We start from the raw sequence: 18,717 nt of genomic DNA, 5'->3' as shown, positions 1-18,717 counted from the left end.
CATACATCAATGCAATAAGACGTGATACTGGGTGTTAGAGGTACCGGTGTGTACAGCTATTTGGACCACCACCTCTGAAGGTCTCGCTGTATGGTGGCACAACATGCAATGTGTGGTTTTCACTAGCAATAAAAAGGGCGGAAAAGATGTTTATGTTAATATCTATTCCAGTTTTCTGTATAGGTTTTGGAACTCTCAACAGAGATGATGCAAAACTTTTTTTGATGTGTGTATTATTAATAGGTTTCTGTACAAGAATGAAATAATCGCAACTGCCAAAATTGGGAACTACGACGTTGCACCTTCAAAAATACCAACGGAAGACATTATTGCTAATGTATAAGCTGAAATACGTTATTTATCTAAACAAGGCGTAGAAGAAATACTCATAGAATCAGACAGGTTATTGCTTAGGAGCAAACCATCTAACAGTAACGTAACGAAGGGTGAGATGAAGGCTTTCCGAGATTTGAATCCTGTTTAAGACACTCTTCTTATTACCCCTGGTAAAGCGAATACTACAGTGGTAATGAAGAAAGAAGAATGTTGCAGTAAAATTAAGGGCTTATTAGAATCAGTAAGATACAGAGAACTAAGGAAGATCTCTTAACTTCCGTCAACTAATAAACTAATAGAAGATTCCTCAATTTTTTCTCTCGACAAGAAGGTTCTCATTATATTAGAAGTATTGCATCAAGACTGTATGGTTCACAAAAAATTCACAAACGGGGCATTTCGACCTATGGAATCTCCTACAGCTGATTACAGGAAAAACTGACTTATATTAAAGGTTCTCGTCATTTTATCGAAAACTCTAAATTCACCAGGCTGAGTTGCAGTGTTCATAGTAGCTTATTCACATTTCTATTTTTGCAAGTATTACATACCTCTATTAGATTTTGTATTTGTAATCGTGTTCTTTCCCTCCCACGAGTTCTTCTATAATTGCGCTTTACTTGTGCCCACAGTGGCTAAATTCAGCCTACCCATTAAGATTTTTAATGATCAACTGTTTCACACTCCGACACTTAGAACGCCAGTATTGGCTTCCCTGATGACATCCTGCGTAGGCTTCGCCAGATTCGAAAGCGGACTATTCTATCTCCGGAATATTTTAGTCAAGAAGCTGTCCTTATTAAGGCACACAGCAAAGCCATGCGAGGTAGCCGCGTGGTCTAAGGCGTCTTGTCAGGGTCCGCATGGCTCCCCCCGTCGGAGGTTCGTGTCCTCCCTCCAGTAAGATTAAGTAGTGTGTAAGCTTAGGTACCGATGACCTCAGCAGTTTGGTCCCATAAGACCTTACCACAAATTACCTAATTTCCAAAAAGCTACATACTCCCTGAGAAATAACCGCTGTAGTTTTCTCTTGCTTTCTGCCTTTGGTATTACGAATGTACCAATATCTTGTTGGCTTATATTACAAGAAGACGTCAGTCAATCATCCAGACTGTTGCCACTCCAACTACTCAAAAGTCTTTTACCCCCTTTCAGGAGCCAGCTGTTTGTTGGCCTCTCCACAGATTCCCCTCTACTGCGGTTGTGCTTATGGTACGTCTACCTGTGTCGTTGAGACACAGAGGCCATCCCACCTGAAAGGTCAATAATTCATGTGGAGGTGCCACTGATATTTAAGGCGAATGTTTACTGTTAATGGCTGTGCGTCAACACTAACTGGCGCGGTACAGTGGGATAACGCACTGTTCAAATAATCAAGAGACAACAATATTCGTGTACAAAACAAATAAAAGTAACCCAGCACCGTATGTGGCTTCGTCGAGTCATCTGCGTCACTGAAACTTCGGTGTAAGCACCCCAACCATCAACTGCCAACAGTTGGCTGCTGACACCAAAGTTTAGAGTTGAAATGTGTAACCAGTTTGGTTCACCACTGATGCGGTATTATACAGTTATCGCGTCAGCGTCTTCAGCATCAACTACGGCCTGAAGTCGGCCGACTGAAGCACCGAAACTGGTAGCTACAAAATAAAATAAATAAGGCCATAACAACGGCTGTAGGCGTTTCATTTTCTTGCATACAGAAGTTTGAGGCTGCCCGGATAGCCAAATGGAAAGGTAACCGCTCGCGATAAGCTGGATATCCGAGTTCGATTCCCGGTCCGGCATACGTTTTCACTGCCGTCAGTCGATTCTAGAGCTGATGGTTGTTCATATACGTGCTATTACGATTCCTTTTAATGCACTTGACGCCTCAGCTACTCGGGAAGTCGGTTGAATCCATCCTGTCGGCCACATTTTTGCCCGGCACGGTCACCACATCTCGTCGTATCCAACCAGCCTGCTCGCCCACTGTCGACTACGAACCGTGGACCTCAGAGCAGCAGGACAACGAGGGACACTCGCCCCCAGTCACTTTCCTTACTCGGTGCTATCAGCAAATGCACTTCTCCACTGGAGCCCGGCCGTACGCTAACGTGCCTCGCCCGGCCCCCGCGCACCTGTTGGCGGCGAAAGCTCGCCGACATTACGTCTTTGGACGCAAAGAGCGTAATTCGAGCTGTTGGTTCTTGCGGGGCTGCAAAGTCTCAAACAGTAACGGATTTGGTCGACGATAAACTGAACTGCAGCTGACTGGGATCGTAAATTACTTGTATGAGTCACAGAACGGAGGTCCGAGTATGCGGCCGAAAAAGCCAGAGCGATCACCTCGCAATAACTGCTGGGAAAATATAAGACTGAGAGGCCAAAGTTTTGGTGTGAGCAAAAATTTCGCACAATGATTGTCTTCCATGGTTTGGATACGATAGTTCACCAAGACTGTGTAAAACTGTCTGCAAGTGGCTGGAGAAGCACTGTAAATACTACAGCGTACGTCTCCTCTCCGTGGACCGTCAATTAGATGGTTGTGGCACCGTCTCGACCGTCGTGTTATTTTCGAGGAACACTATTTAGAATGATGACTGGGTGTTGTGTGCTGTCCTTAGGTTAGTTAGGTTTAAGTAGTTCTAAGTTCTAGGGGACTGATGACCATAGATGTTAAGTCCCATAGTGCTCAGAGGCATTTGAACCATTTTAACTATTGAGGAAATACGGTTCATATAGCTCTGAGCACTATGGGACTTAACATCTGAGGTCATCAGTCCCCTAGAGTTAGAACTACTTAAACCTGACTAATCTAAGGACAGCACACACATCCATGCACGAGGCAGGATTCGAACCTGCGACCGTAGCAGCAGCGCGGTTCCAGACTGACGCACCTAGAACCACTCGGCCACAACGGCCAGCCACTATCGAAAAAATTTAGAGAATCGGCGTGCTAAGCTGACAGCAGAACTATTCTACTGCCACCAGCATACATTTAGCGCAAGGTCCATAAAGATCAAATACGAGAAATTAGGGCTAGTACGGAGGCACACAGACAGTCGTTTTTTCCTCGCTCTGTTTGCGAGTGGAACAGGAAAGAAAACGACAGTAGTATTACACGGTATTCTCTGCCATGCACCAGACGGTGGCGTGCGGGATATGTAGATATATGTAAGTGTAATGCCAATTGTCCTACATGCAGTCTTCAGTAGTTATTGGAAGCAGTGGAGAGTTGTCAGTTCTTGACTGAGTATTCGCATCTGACCCAGCAGCAGCGTGTGGTATGAACGGCACCCACTATGCAAGATAGCAGGGGATCATAAGATAGCTGCTTGACAGAGTGTGTGTGTGTGTGTGTGTGTGTGTGTGTGTGTGTGTGTGTGTGTGTGTGTGTGTGTGCGTGCGTGTGTGTGTGTGTGTGTACGTGTAGAATGGCTTATGTAATTAATCTCTATTAATCTCTGTCCTTGACAACAGCGTTTTATCGTTGGGTACTTTTATTTTGTGTTACATTTTAATAATTTTTTCAGGTTTTTGATGCTAATTCTTTTTATAAACTTTGTTACTTCTGTAGACTAAGGTAGTTATATTTGATAGTGAATTAACTAGATAATTTATTTGCAGGTCCTTAAAATCTCGTATGTTGAACTCGAAGATCGTGGCATGTACCAGTGCATAGTATCCAACAATGATGACAACGCTCAAGGAACTGCTGAAATCAGCCTCAGAGGTACCTCTGAAGATTTTTTTCCCTTCGTTCTTAAGCTACAGTCTGTTTAGTCATTAACATTCGATATATCAGTTGTAAAATGTATACTGCATGTTCAGGGATTTGGGGCGACAATCAGTATTTATGATGAAAAATGTACAATGTGTGAGGAATAGGAAATTAAAAGGCTCTCAGGTGGATATTACAATACTGCCACAAGCCAGTATCCAGCACAACACTACGACAATAAAGGTGTAATGGCTCTATGCTCCAAATAAAAATGAGGATTAAAAGTCCCCCAAACTAATTTTTGGGAATAAAGAAATGATTCAGAAAGCGACATGTAGTATTTTTCTGACTTTACATTCAAATGATAAATAGTCACATGTTCTGGAATATGGATAAACTTAATATTTTAATTACCTATTGGTACAACGTGAAAATTGGAATACTGGCCGTCGACATTGTAAAATGGCATGGTGAACTTGCGTCAGACGACATAAACAACATGGTGACATGTCCAAATTTTGAAACACAAATGAAACAGTTCTGATTACGTGCATTCGCAGGATCGAGAAAGTAAATATTTCTGGTTACAACTAGTCTTAGACTGTGAAGTGAGGCAGTTATTGAAATAAATACGATGCGAGTGGTGGGGTGATAACAAAAAGACTCTACAGCTGTAACGGATACTACTAAAACGGTTCGAACTTTAAAATGTGTAATGAAATCAAAGCTAATTTTACAAGATACACTTTGTTAGCTGTGCTGTATAATTAAGTGGAGATCTTGATACACAGTGCTGACTAAGAGTAAAATATGCATCAGAAGGAAATCAAAACTAGTGTCGCAGAATAGCCTGATGTGACGAAAGTCATGAGATAGCGACATCCATATAACCAGAAGGTCGTAATATAACATACACGAGGTATAAAAAGGCAGTGCATTGGTGAAAGTGTCATTTGTAAACAGGTGATTCATGAGATTTGTAAACAAGTGAATCATGAGAAAAAGGTTTCCGACGTGATTACGGCCACACGGCGGGTACTAACTGACTTGCTTGAAATAGCCGCAGAATGAACGTGGGACGTACCACGAACGTATCCGTTCAGACAATTCGGCGAAATTTGGCGTTAATGGGCAATGGCAGCAGACAACCGACGCGAGAGCCTTTGCTAACAGCACGACATCGCTCACAACCATAGCCGTTAGTATCGGCGGCTTGGTGAGATGGTTTCGGATTTCAGTTTGTAAGAGCTAGTGGGTGAGTTCGAGTGAGACGCAGATTCCACGAAGATATGGTTTCAAGTTTCCAACAAAACACCACGGTAGCTGGTGGTGACTCCATAGCGGTGTGGGCTCTGTTTTCTTGAAATGGACTGGGTCCTCTGCTCGAAATACACCTGTCGTTCACAGGAAATGTTTATATTCAGCTTTATGGAGGCCTTTTGCAGCTGCCGGCCGTGGTGACCGAGCGGTTCTAGGCGCTACAGTCTGGAACCGCGCGACCGCTACGGTCGCAGGTTCGAATCCTGCCTCGGGCATGGATGTGTATGATGTCCTTAGGTTAGTTAGGTTTAAGTAGTTCTAAGTTCTAGGGGACTGATGACCTCAGAAGTTAAGTCCCATAGTGCTCAGAGCCATTTGAACCATCTGTACCTTTTGCAGCCATTCGTGGACTTCATGTTCCCAGCCAAGATGCAACTTTTATGGGCGAAAATCCGCCATGGCACCAGGCCACCGTTGTTCGCAGTAGGTTTGACGAACATTCCGGAAAATTATAGCTAATGCTTTGGCCATCAGATCGCCTGAAATGAATCCCACTGAAGATTTATGGGACATAATCGAGAGGTCAGTTCATGCAGAATATCCTGTACCGGCAACACTTGAACAGTTATGGACAAGGATGCACGTAGCATAGCTCAAAATTTCTGCAAGGGACTTCCAACGACTTGTAGAGTTTCTGCAGTACGTCGGGTAAAAGGAGGTCCGACACAATATTAGGAGGTACCCCATGACTTCTGTCACGTCAGTGTGTGGCTGAAGTGGTGACTTAGATACACGGTGCGGACTGTGAATAAGACGTGTATCAGAATGAAATCTAAACTAGTATAGCAAAGCAGTCTTTAAAAGGCGAGTGCGATATACAGTTACGGATAATATCAGGAGTAAATCAAAACTGGTACCGCAGTGAAGCTGGTGTCCAAAACTGTAAACTGCTCTGAGCAGCCGCGCGGTCTTGGACGCCTTGCCACGGTTCGAGGCCCACCGTCGGAGGTTCGAGTCCTCCCTCAGGCATGGGTGTGTGCGTGTTGTTCTTAGCGTAAGTTAGCTTAAGTTAGATTAAGTAGTGTGTAAATCTAGGGACCGATGACCTTATCACTTTGATCCCATAGAAATTTTCCAAATTTTCAAAACTTAAGGTCGAACATAACTTCCTCATTGTGGACACAACCAAGTAACATAGGTGATGAAAGTTGGACCATAGATAGAAATAGCTGCCACAGTTCCATAAAGACGGTAACTGGAAGATGTACGCAATGAGAAGAGCAGAAATCACTCTTTTATTAAAAGACAGTAATTACAATGAACACGCGCTTGTTCAGAGAAGCTGTAGAAATCCAAAAACACGCGAACAGTTTCAACAAGAAAGAGGAAAACCTTAAGGTAAACGAATCCTGGCTTCCCGTACTGCAGCGAACGACCGTCGCAGGTAGCAAGAGGAGAACCGCACCGGAAATGACCGCGGAGAAGCCCTCGGACGTTGGCGCGCCAGGCACATATAGTCTGCGGCCGCGAGCTCGCCTCCAGTTCACCACCGGCAATGGAGGGTGAAGCTTTGACAATGCCAGCCACTCGTGCTGGCGAAACGTCAGAAAAATCATTAGATGAACGTCGGCCGAAGAACCCGAGACAGAAGCCAATAGGCAGTTTGTCAACAAGTGGCCACGAAAGCCTCAACAATTTTGAATTACAATGAAGTCACCACGACTCATGATGGTTGCATGGACATTACAAACGCCACCGACGGCAATGTAGACTCTGTAGCGTGCTCGCATACTGGCCGCAAGGTAAGGGTCTCTATATTAGGGCGTACCACTATACCACCAGAGCGGTTGACAATTGCTGGATAGATGTTGATGCGTGTGGATGAGCTGCAATATGTCTCCCAACGCATTACAGATGGATTTCTAGAATTTAAATAGAGGCAACGGCTACTCCAGTCACCGAGTATCCTCTCATTCCTAATCTCCACAACCTGCGCTGTCCAATTCGGTCACGCACTGTCATCTACAAAAATGAAATCACGGCCGAATGCAAACCCGAAAAGACGAACGTGGTGAAGAAGTAGCATGTCACAATAACGTTGACTAATGAGTATCTTGTGTCCGAAGATGTAGGAATCAGTACACCCATGCAACATTAGCCTTCCCACACCGTAATATATGGACCATCAAGAAGATAACGTCAAGGAGCGCTGTATGTACTGAAACGTCCCCTTTGAAAAATTAATAAATGAATGTGCTGGTAAACTTCTAGGTTATTTGATTTTGAAACAGCTGAGCAAAACTCAACGTACTCAAACAGTTTTCTCTTTACTTATTCTGATCATCACTAAACTGACACACAATATTTTTAGCGCAACGCAATCTGTCTTTCAATAATCCCTACAAGAGAATGGCCCTGACTAACAATAACTGATACCTTTCGCGAATCACTTACCTCATAAAAGTCTTCGTTACTCGAACTACTGCAATACACCGAGTGCCAATACTGCCAGCTAAATAAAAGATTCTAACTACTGAAGGCACTAACTACCGATAGGCACAGTTAGCAAATTAAGGATTGTGATAGAGGACAAACAATGTGTTTACCTTAATAGTGTTCAAAAGTCATCATGATACCCATCTTTACAAATTTCCTTTTTATGGCGGACACACATCCAGATCGTCCGATTATATTAACTTCTCAAAACTCTGGCATCTCTCTCTTCACATCCACAACTGCTAGTGGCTCACCTCCAACTACCCAACGCTACACAAGTGAATGTTCTAACAATTAGTCCAACCAGCCACAGACTACACAAAGCGCAGTCAGCGATTTTCATGCAGAGCACTACGTGGCCTTACCAACATAAAAACCTTAACAGCGTACTTACAGTACCTTCCTTCAGCGAGACATGGAAACACGTGATGAACTCCGGAAACATTGTCGAAGATAACTGTTTTGGTGTTCTGGGTGTTGTAGTATGGCTAGGCATTATGGTAAATCGATGAACACGCCTCGTATGGTGAGACGTGGAAACACATAATGAACCCAGGAATATACTCGAAAATGGTTCTGGAGTTCCAGGTGTTTTGGTATTGAGAGGCATAATGTTGCAGGGGTGTACTGAAGTCCCAATCGTTGAACACGATACAGGTTATTATGACACTCTTCTCCTTCCCCAGGTACGTCGTTTACTGACTTAATTTTTATACATGTCAGTGCGCGACCTATCGAAGAGCATACTTGGAGCTGAAACTTCCTGGCCGATTAAAACTGTGTGCCAGACCGAGACTCGAACTCGGTCCCGAGTTCGAATCTCAGTCCGGCACACAGTTTTAATCTGCCAGGAAGTTTCATATCACCGCTGCAGAGTGAAAATCTCAATCTGGATACCTGGAGCTCTTGGCAAGAAAGTGTATTCGGGGAATGAACTGGACTGCCCGATCCCCCGACTTAAATCCCGTCGAACACGTATGGGATGCATTCGTGACAGGCTGTCGGCAGCCGTTGCTAGGATTGTGAAAGAGTATGCTCTGCCCAGTTCTCCCATAACGACTGCTGGTTCACAGCTGTCGGCGCACACAATGCTCTCGTGGCGTCCTCGCAGCGAGTATGCAGATTTACTGTAGCAGTCCGCGTGACTGCTTCACACCTGCACCACTAAACGGCCCGAACGGTAGCCCGGAAGCAGTTCCAGGTTACCTATCTGACGGCTTCCTGGGCATACAAAGATTTTGGTCTCAATATTGCATATAATTGTTGAGTTACTTTAAAAATTTAAAATGCTGTGATAATCTAGTCATTAGGATATATTACCTTACTGTAAGGGTTTGACACAATAAGACAAGTGGTAACATCAGAAACTGTGTGTACGTCTCGAGGCAGAGTAACTAATAGCTCACATGTTAACCAGACCATGCAGTATTTGACAATGAAACCAGTTAGCGACTTCCAACAAACTTTATACTCAATTTCAAACCCTTTAGAAAGTTACTGACGCTGAGACCCCTCACAAACTAATGAAAGAAAGAAAGAAAGTCTTCGCTTGATACATGCTCGTTCTTCATGCAGTAAAATATCACAACACGACGTTTTAATTTATTATTTCGTTATTATTAACTAGCACATTGCGTACAGTATACACTTACATCAGAGAAGATACCAGAAAATTATTTTATTGTGCCACACATAGTTTAGGAAAAAACACAGCTTTTAAGAAAAATGTAATTATTTCTCACCATCTGTTGTATAAATATTTTGTTTTTGGATTTTTCAGTAGTCTGTCGGTGAATAACCAAAACTAACAAAACCAATATATGATCAAAGAAGAAAAAATGCGACGCACCGCGAAGGAGCTAAGCAAACTGGCCACAAATCTATATTCATACGTTTCTCAATGGGAAATGCAAAACTGTGGATGATCGAGTGACGCTGGTACGCAGTTCCACTGCTCAGCTGGGTACCAGATTGTGAATTTCATTCAGTGTACTCAGCTGGATAGACAGGCACGTGAACGGCTATACACAGATGGCATTTTGGAGATACCGTATAGTTGGGCCCAAAGAAGCCGGTTCGAGAAATCGGTGAATCGCTCGACATTTGAATGGCAGCGATGTCACTATTCGACGGCGTTCGCAAGAATGGGTGGACTATGATCTAGAGAGGCGACGGAATGTGACGACCAGCCAGTCATCAGAGAGGCACTCAGATGCCTAGATTCACCACACCATCCATCTGAGAAGCAGCTGATAATTCAGTGACCACAAAGACTATTGATAGGTGAGTCACAGAAAAGGGGATGACCATAGGGTGCCCCTTACGCCGGCTATCGTTGATCTCTCTATATCAAAAAGCCCGTTTACAATGGTGTTAGGGTCATTCGGCCTGGAATCTCTTTTACTTGAATGATGCGTCCCACTTCTAACTGAGCCCCGGTAACAAGCGAAGACGTGCCTGGAGTCGTCACAGACAGCGGTGGGGCACCAGTCGAGGTGTCGCCCTACATAGGACGCGACAAAGAGGAGTGATGATCTCAGGTGCCGTTTCATTTCGTAGCAAGATCCATTTGGTGGTCTCGTCCGCTGCACCCTTACAGCACAGCTGGTACGTCGACGATATTCTACACTCCGTTTTGTTGCCCTTCATGGCAACTCGTCCTAGAGTTACATCTCAGCAAGGTAATTCTTACCCACTCTACGTTCTTTGTGATTGCCAGCCCTACCTAGGCCAGCAAAGTCTCCAGATCTAAACCCAACCCAGAACTTTTGGACTGTTGTGGGCAGGGCCCTCCAACCATCTCGGGATTCTGTCGAAATAACGCGTCAGTTCGACAGGATTTGGCACGATATCCCTCAGGAGGACATCCAGCATCTCTATCAATCAACGGAAAGCCGAATAACTGCTTCCGTAAGAGACATAGGTGGAGCAACGTGTTACTGATTTATTCAAATTGTGAAGCACTTTCTCTCGAATAAATGATCCAATATCTCCGAAATTATAACGTTACTTATAATCCGTCTTCATTGCAATTTTTTTTATTCATATGACCGGTTTCTGTTCATTCAGAACCATGTTCAGATCTGGTATTTCAGTTACAGGAATAACCCGTCCAATCCAGCAACTTTCACATGTTACGCAGCATGTGAAAGTTGCTGGATTTGGACGGGTTACTCCTGTAACTGAAATTTCAGATATGAAGATGGTTGTGAATGAACAGAAACCGGTCATACGAATAAAAAAATTTTCAATCAAGACGGATTATAAGTAACATTATAAAATCACTGATTGCTGTTATCCCATCAGACATTATGTCTGTTTTTGCCAAATTTCGGAAATTGTAATCACTTTTTCGTGCGTAGATGTACATCACATATAGCGATTTCCATCCCATTAGCATAGTTCCTTCGCAGTGCGTCGTATTTTTGTGTTGGTGTGTTATTAGGGTCTAGTGTCTTCATCGATAAAGGTTTGAAGTGCAAACGTCAAATACGTTACATATCACCTCCTATGTAAAGTAAGCAGACGTTTGGAGCCGTGTTATACGTGCAAGTACGATTGCCTAAGGAATCGGGGGGTGGGGGGAGCTGGGGTGATTACAGGCGTCCTACTAAGACTCTTGAGGAAAATACGCCACGAGCTAACGAAAAAAAATCGCGTTGATCCTATCCGCTAGGGACCCGCAGATTCTCCTCCGACGGCCGAAGTGGCCGTGCGGTTAACGGCGCTGCAGTCTGGAACCGCAAGACCGCTACGGTCGCAGGTTCGAATCCTGCCTCGGGCATGGATGTGTGTGATGTCTTTTGGTTAGTTAGGTTTAACTAGTTCTAAGTTCTAGGGGACTAATGACCTCAGCAGTTGAGTCCCATAGTGCTCAGAGCCAATTCTCCTCCGGACGTGATAGCGAAGATGATCTAAGAGACCGCAATTTCGAGCGTGGACGTTAGCGAGTGGCGGGTTGTTCCAGAGTGGCCGCCGGTGCTGGTGCGCACCTTCTCCGGCGCGACTGTGCGGCCGGGCGCGTCGTGGCGGGCCACGTGCGAGGCGGCGGGCTGGCCGCGGCCCCACCTGTCGTGGCTGCTGGACGGGGAGCCGCTGCCGGCGCAGCCTCCGGACGCAGAGGAGGAGGAGCCCAGCAGCAGCGCCGTGGTGGTGTCCACTGTGCGCGTGGAGCGCGCGCGGCCGCGCGACGCCGGCCTGTACGAGTGCGTGGCGGCCAGCGCGGCGGGCAGCGCGTCGCACCGCGCCCGCCTGCACGTCGCCGGGCCGCCGCACGTCCGGCCCATGGCCGACCGGCGCGTCGCCGCCGGCGCCACGGCGCACTTCACCTGCCGCGTCGCAGGCTTCCCCGTCACGCAGATCCGCTGGGAGCGCGACGGTCAGTCTCACAGCGGTGTCACCTTCCCATCACACTATTCAAACACTACTGGCCATTAAAATTGCTACACCAAGAAGATATGCAGGTGATAAACGGGTATTCATTGGACAAATATATTATACTAGAACTGACATGTGATTACATTTTCACGCAATTTGGGTGCATACATCCTGAGGAATCAGTACCCAAAACAACCACATCTGGCCCTGATACGCCTGGGCATTAAGTCAAGCAGAGCTTGGATGGCGCTTACAGGTACAGCCGCCCATGCAGCTTCAACACCATACCACAGTTCATCAAGAGTAGTGACTGGCGTATTGTGACGAGCCAGTTGCTCGGCCTCCATTGACCAGACGTTTTCAATTGGTGAGAGATCTGGAGAATGTGCTGGCCAGGGCAGCAGTCGAACATTTTCTGTATCCAGAAAGGCCCGTACAGGACCTGCAACATGCGGTCGTCCATTATCCTGCTGACATGTAGGGTTTGGCAGGGATCGAATGAAGGGCAGAGCCACGGGTCGTAACACATCTGAAATGTAACGTCCACTGTTCAAAGTGCCGTCAATGCGACCAAGAGGTGACCGAGACGTGTAGCCAATGGCACCCCATACCATCACGCCTCGTGATACGCCAGTATGGCGATGACGAATACACGCTTCCAATGTGTGTACACTGCGATGTCGCCAAACACGGATGCGACCATCATGATGCTGTAAACAGAACTTGGATTCATCCGAAAAAATGACGTTTTGCCATTAGAGCACCCAGGTTGGTCATTGAATACACCATCGCAGGTGCTCCCGTCTGTGATGCAGCGTCAAGTGTAACCACAGCCATGGTCTCTGAGCTGATAGTCCATGCTGCTGCAAACGTCGTCGAACTGCTCGTGCAGATGGTTGTTGTCTTGCAAACGTCCCCATCTGTTGACTCAGGGATCGAGACGTGGCTGCACTATCCGCTACAGCCATGCGGATAAGATGCCTGTCATCTCGACTGCTAGTAATACGAGGCCGTTGGGATCCAGCACGGCGTTCCGTATTACTCTCCTGAACCCACCCATTCCATGTTCAGCTAACAGTCATTGGATCTCGACCAACGCGAGCAGCAATGTCGCGATACGATAAACCGCGATTCGACCTTTATCAAAGTCGGAAACGTGAAGGTACGCATTTCTCCTCCTTACACGAGGCATCACGACAACGTTTCACCATGCAACGTCGATCACCTGCTGTTTGTGTATGAGAAATCGGTTGGAACCTTTCGTCATGTCAGCACGTTGTAGCTGTCGCCACCGGCGCCAACCTTGTGTGAATGCTCTGAAAAGCTAATCATTTGCGTATCACAGCATCTTCTTCCTGTCGGTTAAATTTTGCGTCTGTAGGACTTCACGGTGTAGCAGTGTTAATTTCCAGTAGTGTACATTATACTCACCAGGTTACCTGTTTTTAGTCAGTTGCTTATCCTCATATACGAGGCGTATTCCGGAAGTAAGGTCCGATCGGACGCGGTCAAAAGTGTTTTATGTGCAATAATTAGCCACACCTTCCAGCAACGTCTCTACATAGTCGGTGCTCCGTCTGAGGCATTTCTCGTAGCGTTGTACCAACATTCCAACACGCTCGTCATAGAGCACAGCCGCCTGCACTTTTCGCCGATTCTCTACACTGAACTGCAGTTCGTTGGATGTGCCAAAACACTGAGTTCATAGCGATTCATGTAAGCAGAGATGAAAATCCGCACTGTATGGAGGACAATCAAACACTTTCCAACGAAAATGCGGCATTGGGGACCTCATTGCCTCTGCAGAGTGCGGCCGAGGACTGTCATGAAGGAGGAAATGCATGACAGTTGTGCCATGTGGGATACATCAAATAAGGCGAAATCTCTCACTAGCACTCAAACTTGGCGGGAGGCACTGTTTTCTAGTCATCTTTACGTGCTCGCGATGCTCTCAGAACTGAAAAGGCAGACGTGATGCGATCAATGGACATACTAGAGACACTGTCAAACACATGTATGGAAAGCTTTATCAGATATTCACAGTGGTATCCATTTCGCGACCGATCGGACCTTACTTTCGGAATACGCCTCGTACAAGGCGTTTCAGAGAAAATACCAATATTTCAGGGAAAGTAGTGTCAACAAATTCAATAAAAAATTTCATTTTATGTGTCCAACAATTTTATTGGTTACAGCGATACAGCTTCTGGAATGTGATCCAAACAAATACCCACATAAGGAAATAATTTTGATCATATTGAACTCCACAGCTCGTTGATTGGAACATTAGTGATTGATCAGAAGTATCACGGTGGTATTAATAGATATTTATAATGTCATGACCAGTTTCACTATGTGCCAATATTACGAAGTAACAAGTCTTTATTGGATGAGACGTCTTATGTCACAATACAGGGATTACCCTGGATTTAGCAAACCGATAGTGTTGTAATAAACTAAATCAGCCGTGAAACAATAAATATGTATCAATACAACTTTGATGGTTCTCAATGGTCATTGATATTTGTAATATGGCAACCCCTTCAGCTCGCCTCTTTTTAGTTGTTCACTTTTATTTACCTGGAGGGGAGCTCAACAGGAGTAATGTTATCACAGTTCATGTATGAGCTGATTTCACTGCCTCTTCATAACTTTCTGTATTTCTTCCGAAACATTCAGCTGGTCGATGAAAGAAGAAAGTAAAAATTGTTCAGGGAAATTCACGAATACAGAAATACAAGTTGTTGAGGTATGAAGTAAATGGGAAGTGCAGGGAAGCTAAGACAAAACGGCAGCCTGAAAAATGTGAAGAAACCGAAAAAGAAATGATTGTCGTAAGGCCTGACTCAGCATATAGTAAAGTCAAAACAACCTTCGGTGGAATTAAAAGCATGGGTGGTAGCATTAAGAGTGCAACGGGAATTCCACTGTTAAATACCGAGGAGAGAGCGGATAGGCGGAAACAGTACATTGAAGGCCTCTATGAGGGGGGCGATTTGTCTGATGTGATAGAAGAAGAAACAGGAGTCAATTTAGGAGAGATAGTGGAGTCAGTATTATAATCTGAATTTAAGAGAGCTCTAGAGAATTTAAGATCAAATGAGGCAGAAGGGATAGATAAAATTCCATCAGAATTTCTAAAATAATTAGCTGAAGTGGCAACAAAAAGACTATTCACGTTGGTGTGTAAAATGTGTGAGCCTGGCGACATACCATCTGACTTTCAGAAAAATATCATCCACACAATCCCGAACACTGAAATAGCTGACAATTGCGAGAATTATCGCGCAATCAGCTTCACAGCTCATGCATCCAAGTTGCTGACAAGAATAATATACATAAGAATGGAGAAGAAATTTGATGATATGTTAGATGACGATCACTTTAGTTTCCGGAAAGGCAAATGCATCAGAGAGGCAATTCTGAAGTTGTGCTTGATAATGGAAGCTAGATCAAAGAAAAGTCAAGACACGTTAATAGGATTTGTCGACCTGACAAAATCGTTCCACAATGTCAAATGATGCAAGATGTTCGAATTTTGAAAAAAATAAAGGTAAACTATGAGGAAGACAGGTTCAAAAGTGGAATTAAAATTCAAAGTGAATGGATATCGGTGATAATATTGGCTGATCACATTGCTATCCGCAGTGAAAGTGAAGAAGAATTGCAGGATCTGTTGAATGGGGTGAACTGTCTAATAATATGGATTGAGAGTAAATCGAAGAAAGATGAAAGTAATGAGAAGTGGTGTTACAGAGAAACGTTGAAAAGTAGGCGGACTGCTAAGGTAAGGAATGAGGAGGTTCTGCGCAAAATCGGAGAGGAAAGGAATATGTGGAAAAAAATGTGACAAGGAGAAGGGACAGGATGATAGGACATCTGTTAAGACATGAGGGAATGACTTCCATGTTACTAGAAGGAGTTGTAGAGTGCAAAAATTGTAAAGGAATACAACCAGCAAATAATTAACGACGCAGGTTGCAAGCGCTACTTTGAGATGAAGAGGTTGGCACAGGAGAGGAATTCGTGGCGGGCCTCATCAAACCAGTTAGAAGACGGATGACTCAAAAAAAAAATTCTAACACAGTACTCGGTATATCAGTTTGCTTTATGAGCCACCTTTGGAGGTGAAGACTGCTCCGAATATTAAACAGGCGACATGTAGCAGGATCCTGTGTAACGAGCCATGGAATCTGTGGGCATGAAAACATAGGGAAAAAAGTGCGGGAATAGCATTCTCGACATGTTGCACGGTGAAAGTCGTTTTGCAGAACGGTGAGCAGGTGAAGGGTCCATTGTCCAGTTTGTAGCATGGTCTGAGGAACAACCGAGATACAGAAAAGAAGCCTCCGTTCCAGAAGGCAGAACACGGTGAGTGAGTGGTAGGCGCTAGGAGATTGCTTAAAGAGATACTAGAGCAGATAAGCAATTCCTGACTTTCCTAAAAACATGAAAAAACAACTCTGACCTACTTAACGTTCGGTAGCTGCAGCAAACATGACGACTATGCTCATGGGCAGTTTTTTACATTTTCACAGGAGAGGCTAGCTGATATCTGAATGAACACCAGCTGATGTGTTGGAAGCGACGCCAGCAGGATGTAACATTTACTGAAAAGTTTTTTTACAGAAGAGGGGGAGATATTCAAATCATCGACCTGTTGACGTTTGGCCATTTTTGGTGTGTTATTTTGTCAAAGAAGCACTGGTGCTTGACAGTATGGGTGGATTTTGTTGTTTGGGGGCAGAGACCAAACAGCAAGGTCATCGGTCTCATCGGATTAGGGAAGGATGGGGAAGGAAGTCGGCCGTGCCCTTTCAAAGGAACCATCCCGGCATTTGCCTGGAGCGACTTAGGAAAATCACGGAAAACCTAAATCAGGATGGCCGGACGCGGGATTGAACCGTCGTCCTCCCGAATGCGAGTCCAGTGTGCTAACCACTGCGCCACCTCGCTCGGTAGGATTGGTGGATGCGTTTGGTTGGCAGGAAGAAGGAGCTACCTGCTTTTTGAAAACTTAGGAAATAGGTGCGGACGCGTCGCTTACAGGAGACGCTGGGAGGCTTGCAGATCTACTCTCAAGTAACAGAGGCGTCCGATGACGATTGACCGAGTCCTGTACTGCCCGACCGTAGCAAATTTCAGACCGGGAGCTGCACTGTCTCCACTCTGCTCATGTTACATTGACAATTATTCGAAGCATCACTTGCAGCTGGAGCGTATTATGACAATCAATACTATTGTAGCTCACATTTCAGATATTTTTCAGCTTCTGACCCTCGTCAGTCGCCTCCTCAGATTCGTAGGTTCTTGTTGCAGGCAGTCACTGTGATCATCATAGTCAGATGGCAAATTAGTTCACTGAGTCAAATGTGGGTCTATTAAGCAACTCTACCTCATTCAGCAACTTTGCCAGCATAGAGATGTAATTCTCAATCCTAGTCGTAGGGTATATCATTGTAAAGTTCAGATTCTAATAACTATTTTCAGTGCGTTAAAAATCCAATTTTCTTTTGCAGTAATTTGTAGAGTATATTTAAATCCAGAGTTTAATGTCGCATTCGTCCCCTGACAACAATAAATATTATGTCAATTCTCTCACCTTCAGATTCACTGCTAGAAGCTAAAGAAATGATAGCGTTAGTAAATCTGCAGTGTATGTTAAACTAGGAATTGAATCTCTGATGAGTGCATGAATCATGATTAATTCAAATTTAGTTAAATTTCACTTTCGCAGAAGTAGGATTTTGCTTACTGTTCGCAGAACATGTTGAACAAAGCCAAATGATTAAATTAAAAGATGATTCTCACGAATTTATAATAACTCATTATTACTACCGAAACCGTGATGATGTGCAATGGTTCTAACAGCCAAACATTTCACGTGGGCATTACATACGGACATGTATCCCACAAGCACACGTTGTCAGTGTTATACCCACTCACCTTGTTCTTCTTTAGTTGAGCCCCTTACAAAGAATATATCTCATACGGCCTTTGGTTCGTCGATAGCATTTGACTATAACAAGGATCGAAAGAAGTTTCATGGGCTGCTCGGCTATTGAGAATGTGTGTTTAAACAGTTTTTTTGGATGCCATAATACTTTATTGACCACAGTAACAGTCTTGCTAGCCTGCATATTATTCGTAATTACAAGCACTTTGAGAATAATCGCACATGACTGGAATTGAATAAAAACATTCTCGCACCATGCACTCTTTCTCAGTGCTTGTTTACTTCATATTAAGGCTATACGTTTATGTCAGGCCGTTACGCAGTCTCTGTTCTCAAAAACTAACCAGTCAGAGGCTAGAAGAGGTACATAATATGACCATTTTTAACGATCTAATTTATTTTTTAAATTTTGATTAGATTTCCTCAATATCAACTTCATACTTCGAAATAAAAATGGCAATCTATAAGTTAACTCATAGAAACTGGAGTACCAACACATGAAAAGCAAACTTAACTGTGTAGCCACCTGTGTCTATGTAATCAACAAAAACTGGACACATGTAATGTAGAATGTTTTATTTTAATTAGT

The 18,717-nt window shown here is 44.4% G+C and overlaps 1 protein-coding gene across 1 annotated transcript in view; it reads left to right on the top strand.

Annotated features, from left to right (window-relative positions):
* Positions 1–18,717, top strand: part of LOC124775971 (Down syndrome cell adhesion molecule-like) — a 150,114-nt gene that overhangs the window by 35,175 nt on the left and 96,222 nt on the right. The window contains exons 5-6 of the mRNA XM_047250812.1: positions 3,946–4,051; positions 11,763–12,173. Of these exons, the coding sequence (XP_047106768.1) occupies positions 3,946–4,051; positions 11,763–12,173 (517 nt within the window). The remainder of the gene's footprint in view (positions 1–3,945; positions 4,052–11,762; positions 12,174–18,717) is intronic.

The sequence above is a fragment of the Schistocerca piceifrons genome, chromosome 2, assembly GCF_021461385.2.
Source record: "Schistocerca piceifrons isolate TAMUIC-IGC-003096 chromosome 2, iqSchPice1.1, whole genome shotgun sequence".
Classification (NCBI taxonomy): Eukaryota; Metazoa; Arthropoda; class Insecta; order Orthoptera; family Acrididae; genus Schistocerca; species Schistocerca piceifrons.
The sequence above is the reverse complement of the archived record's forward strand: the minus strand, read 5'-3'. Positions and strand labels throughout refer to the sequence as shown.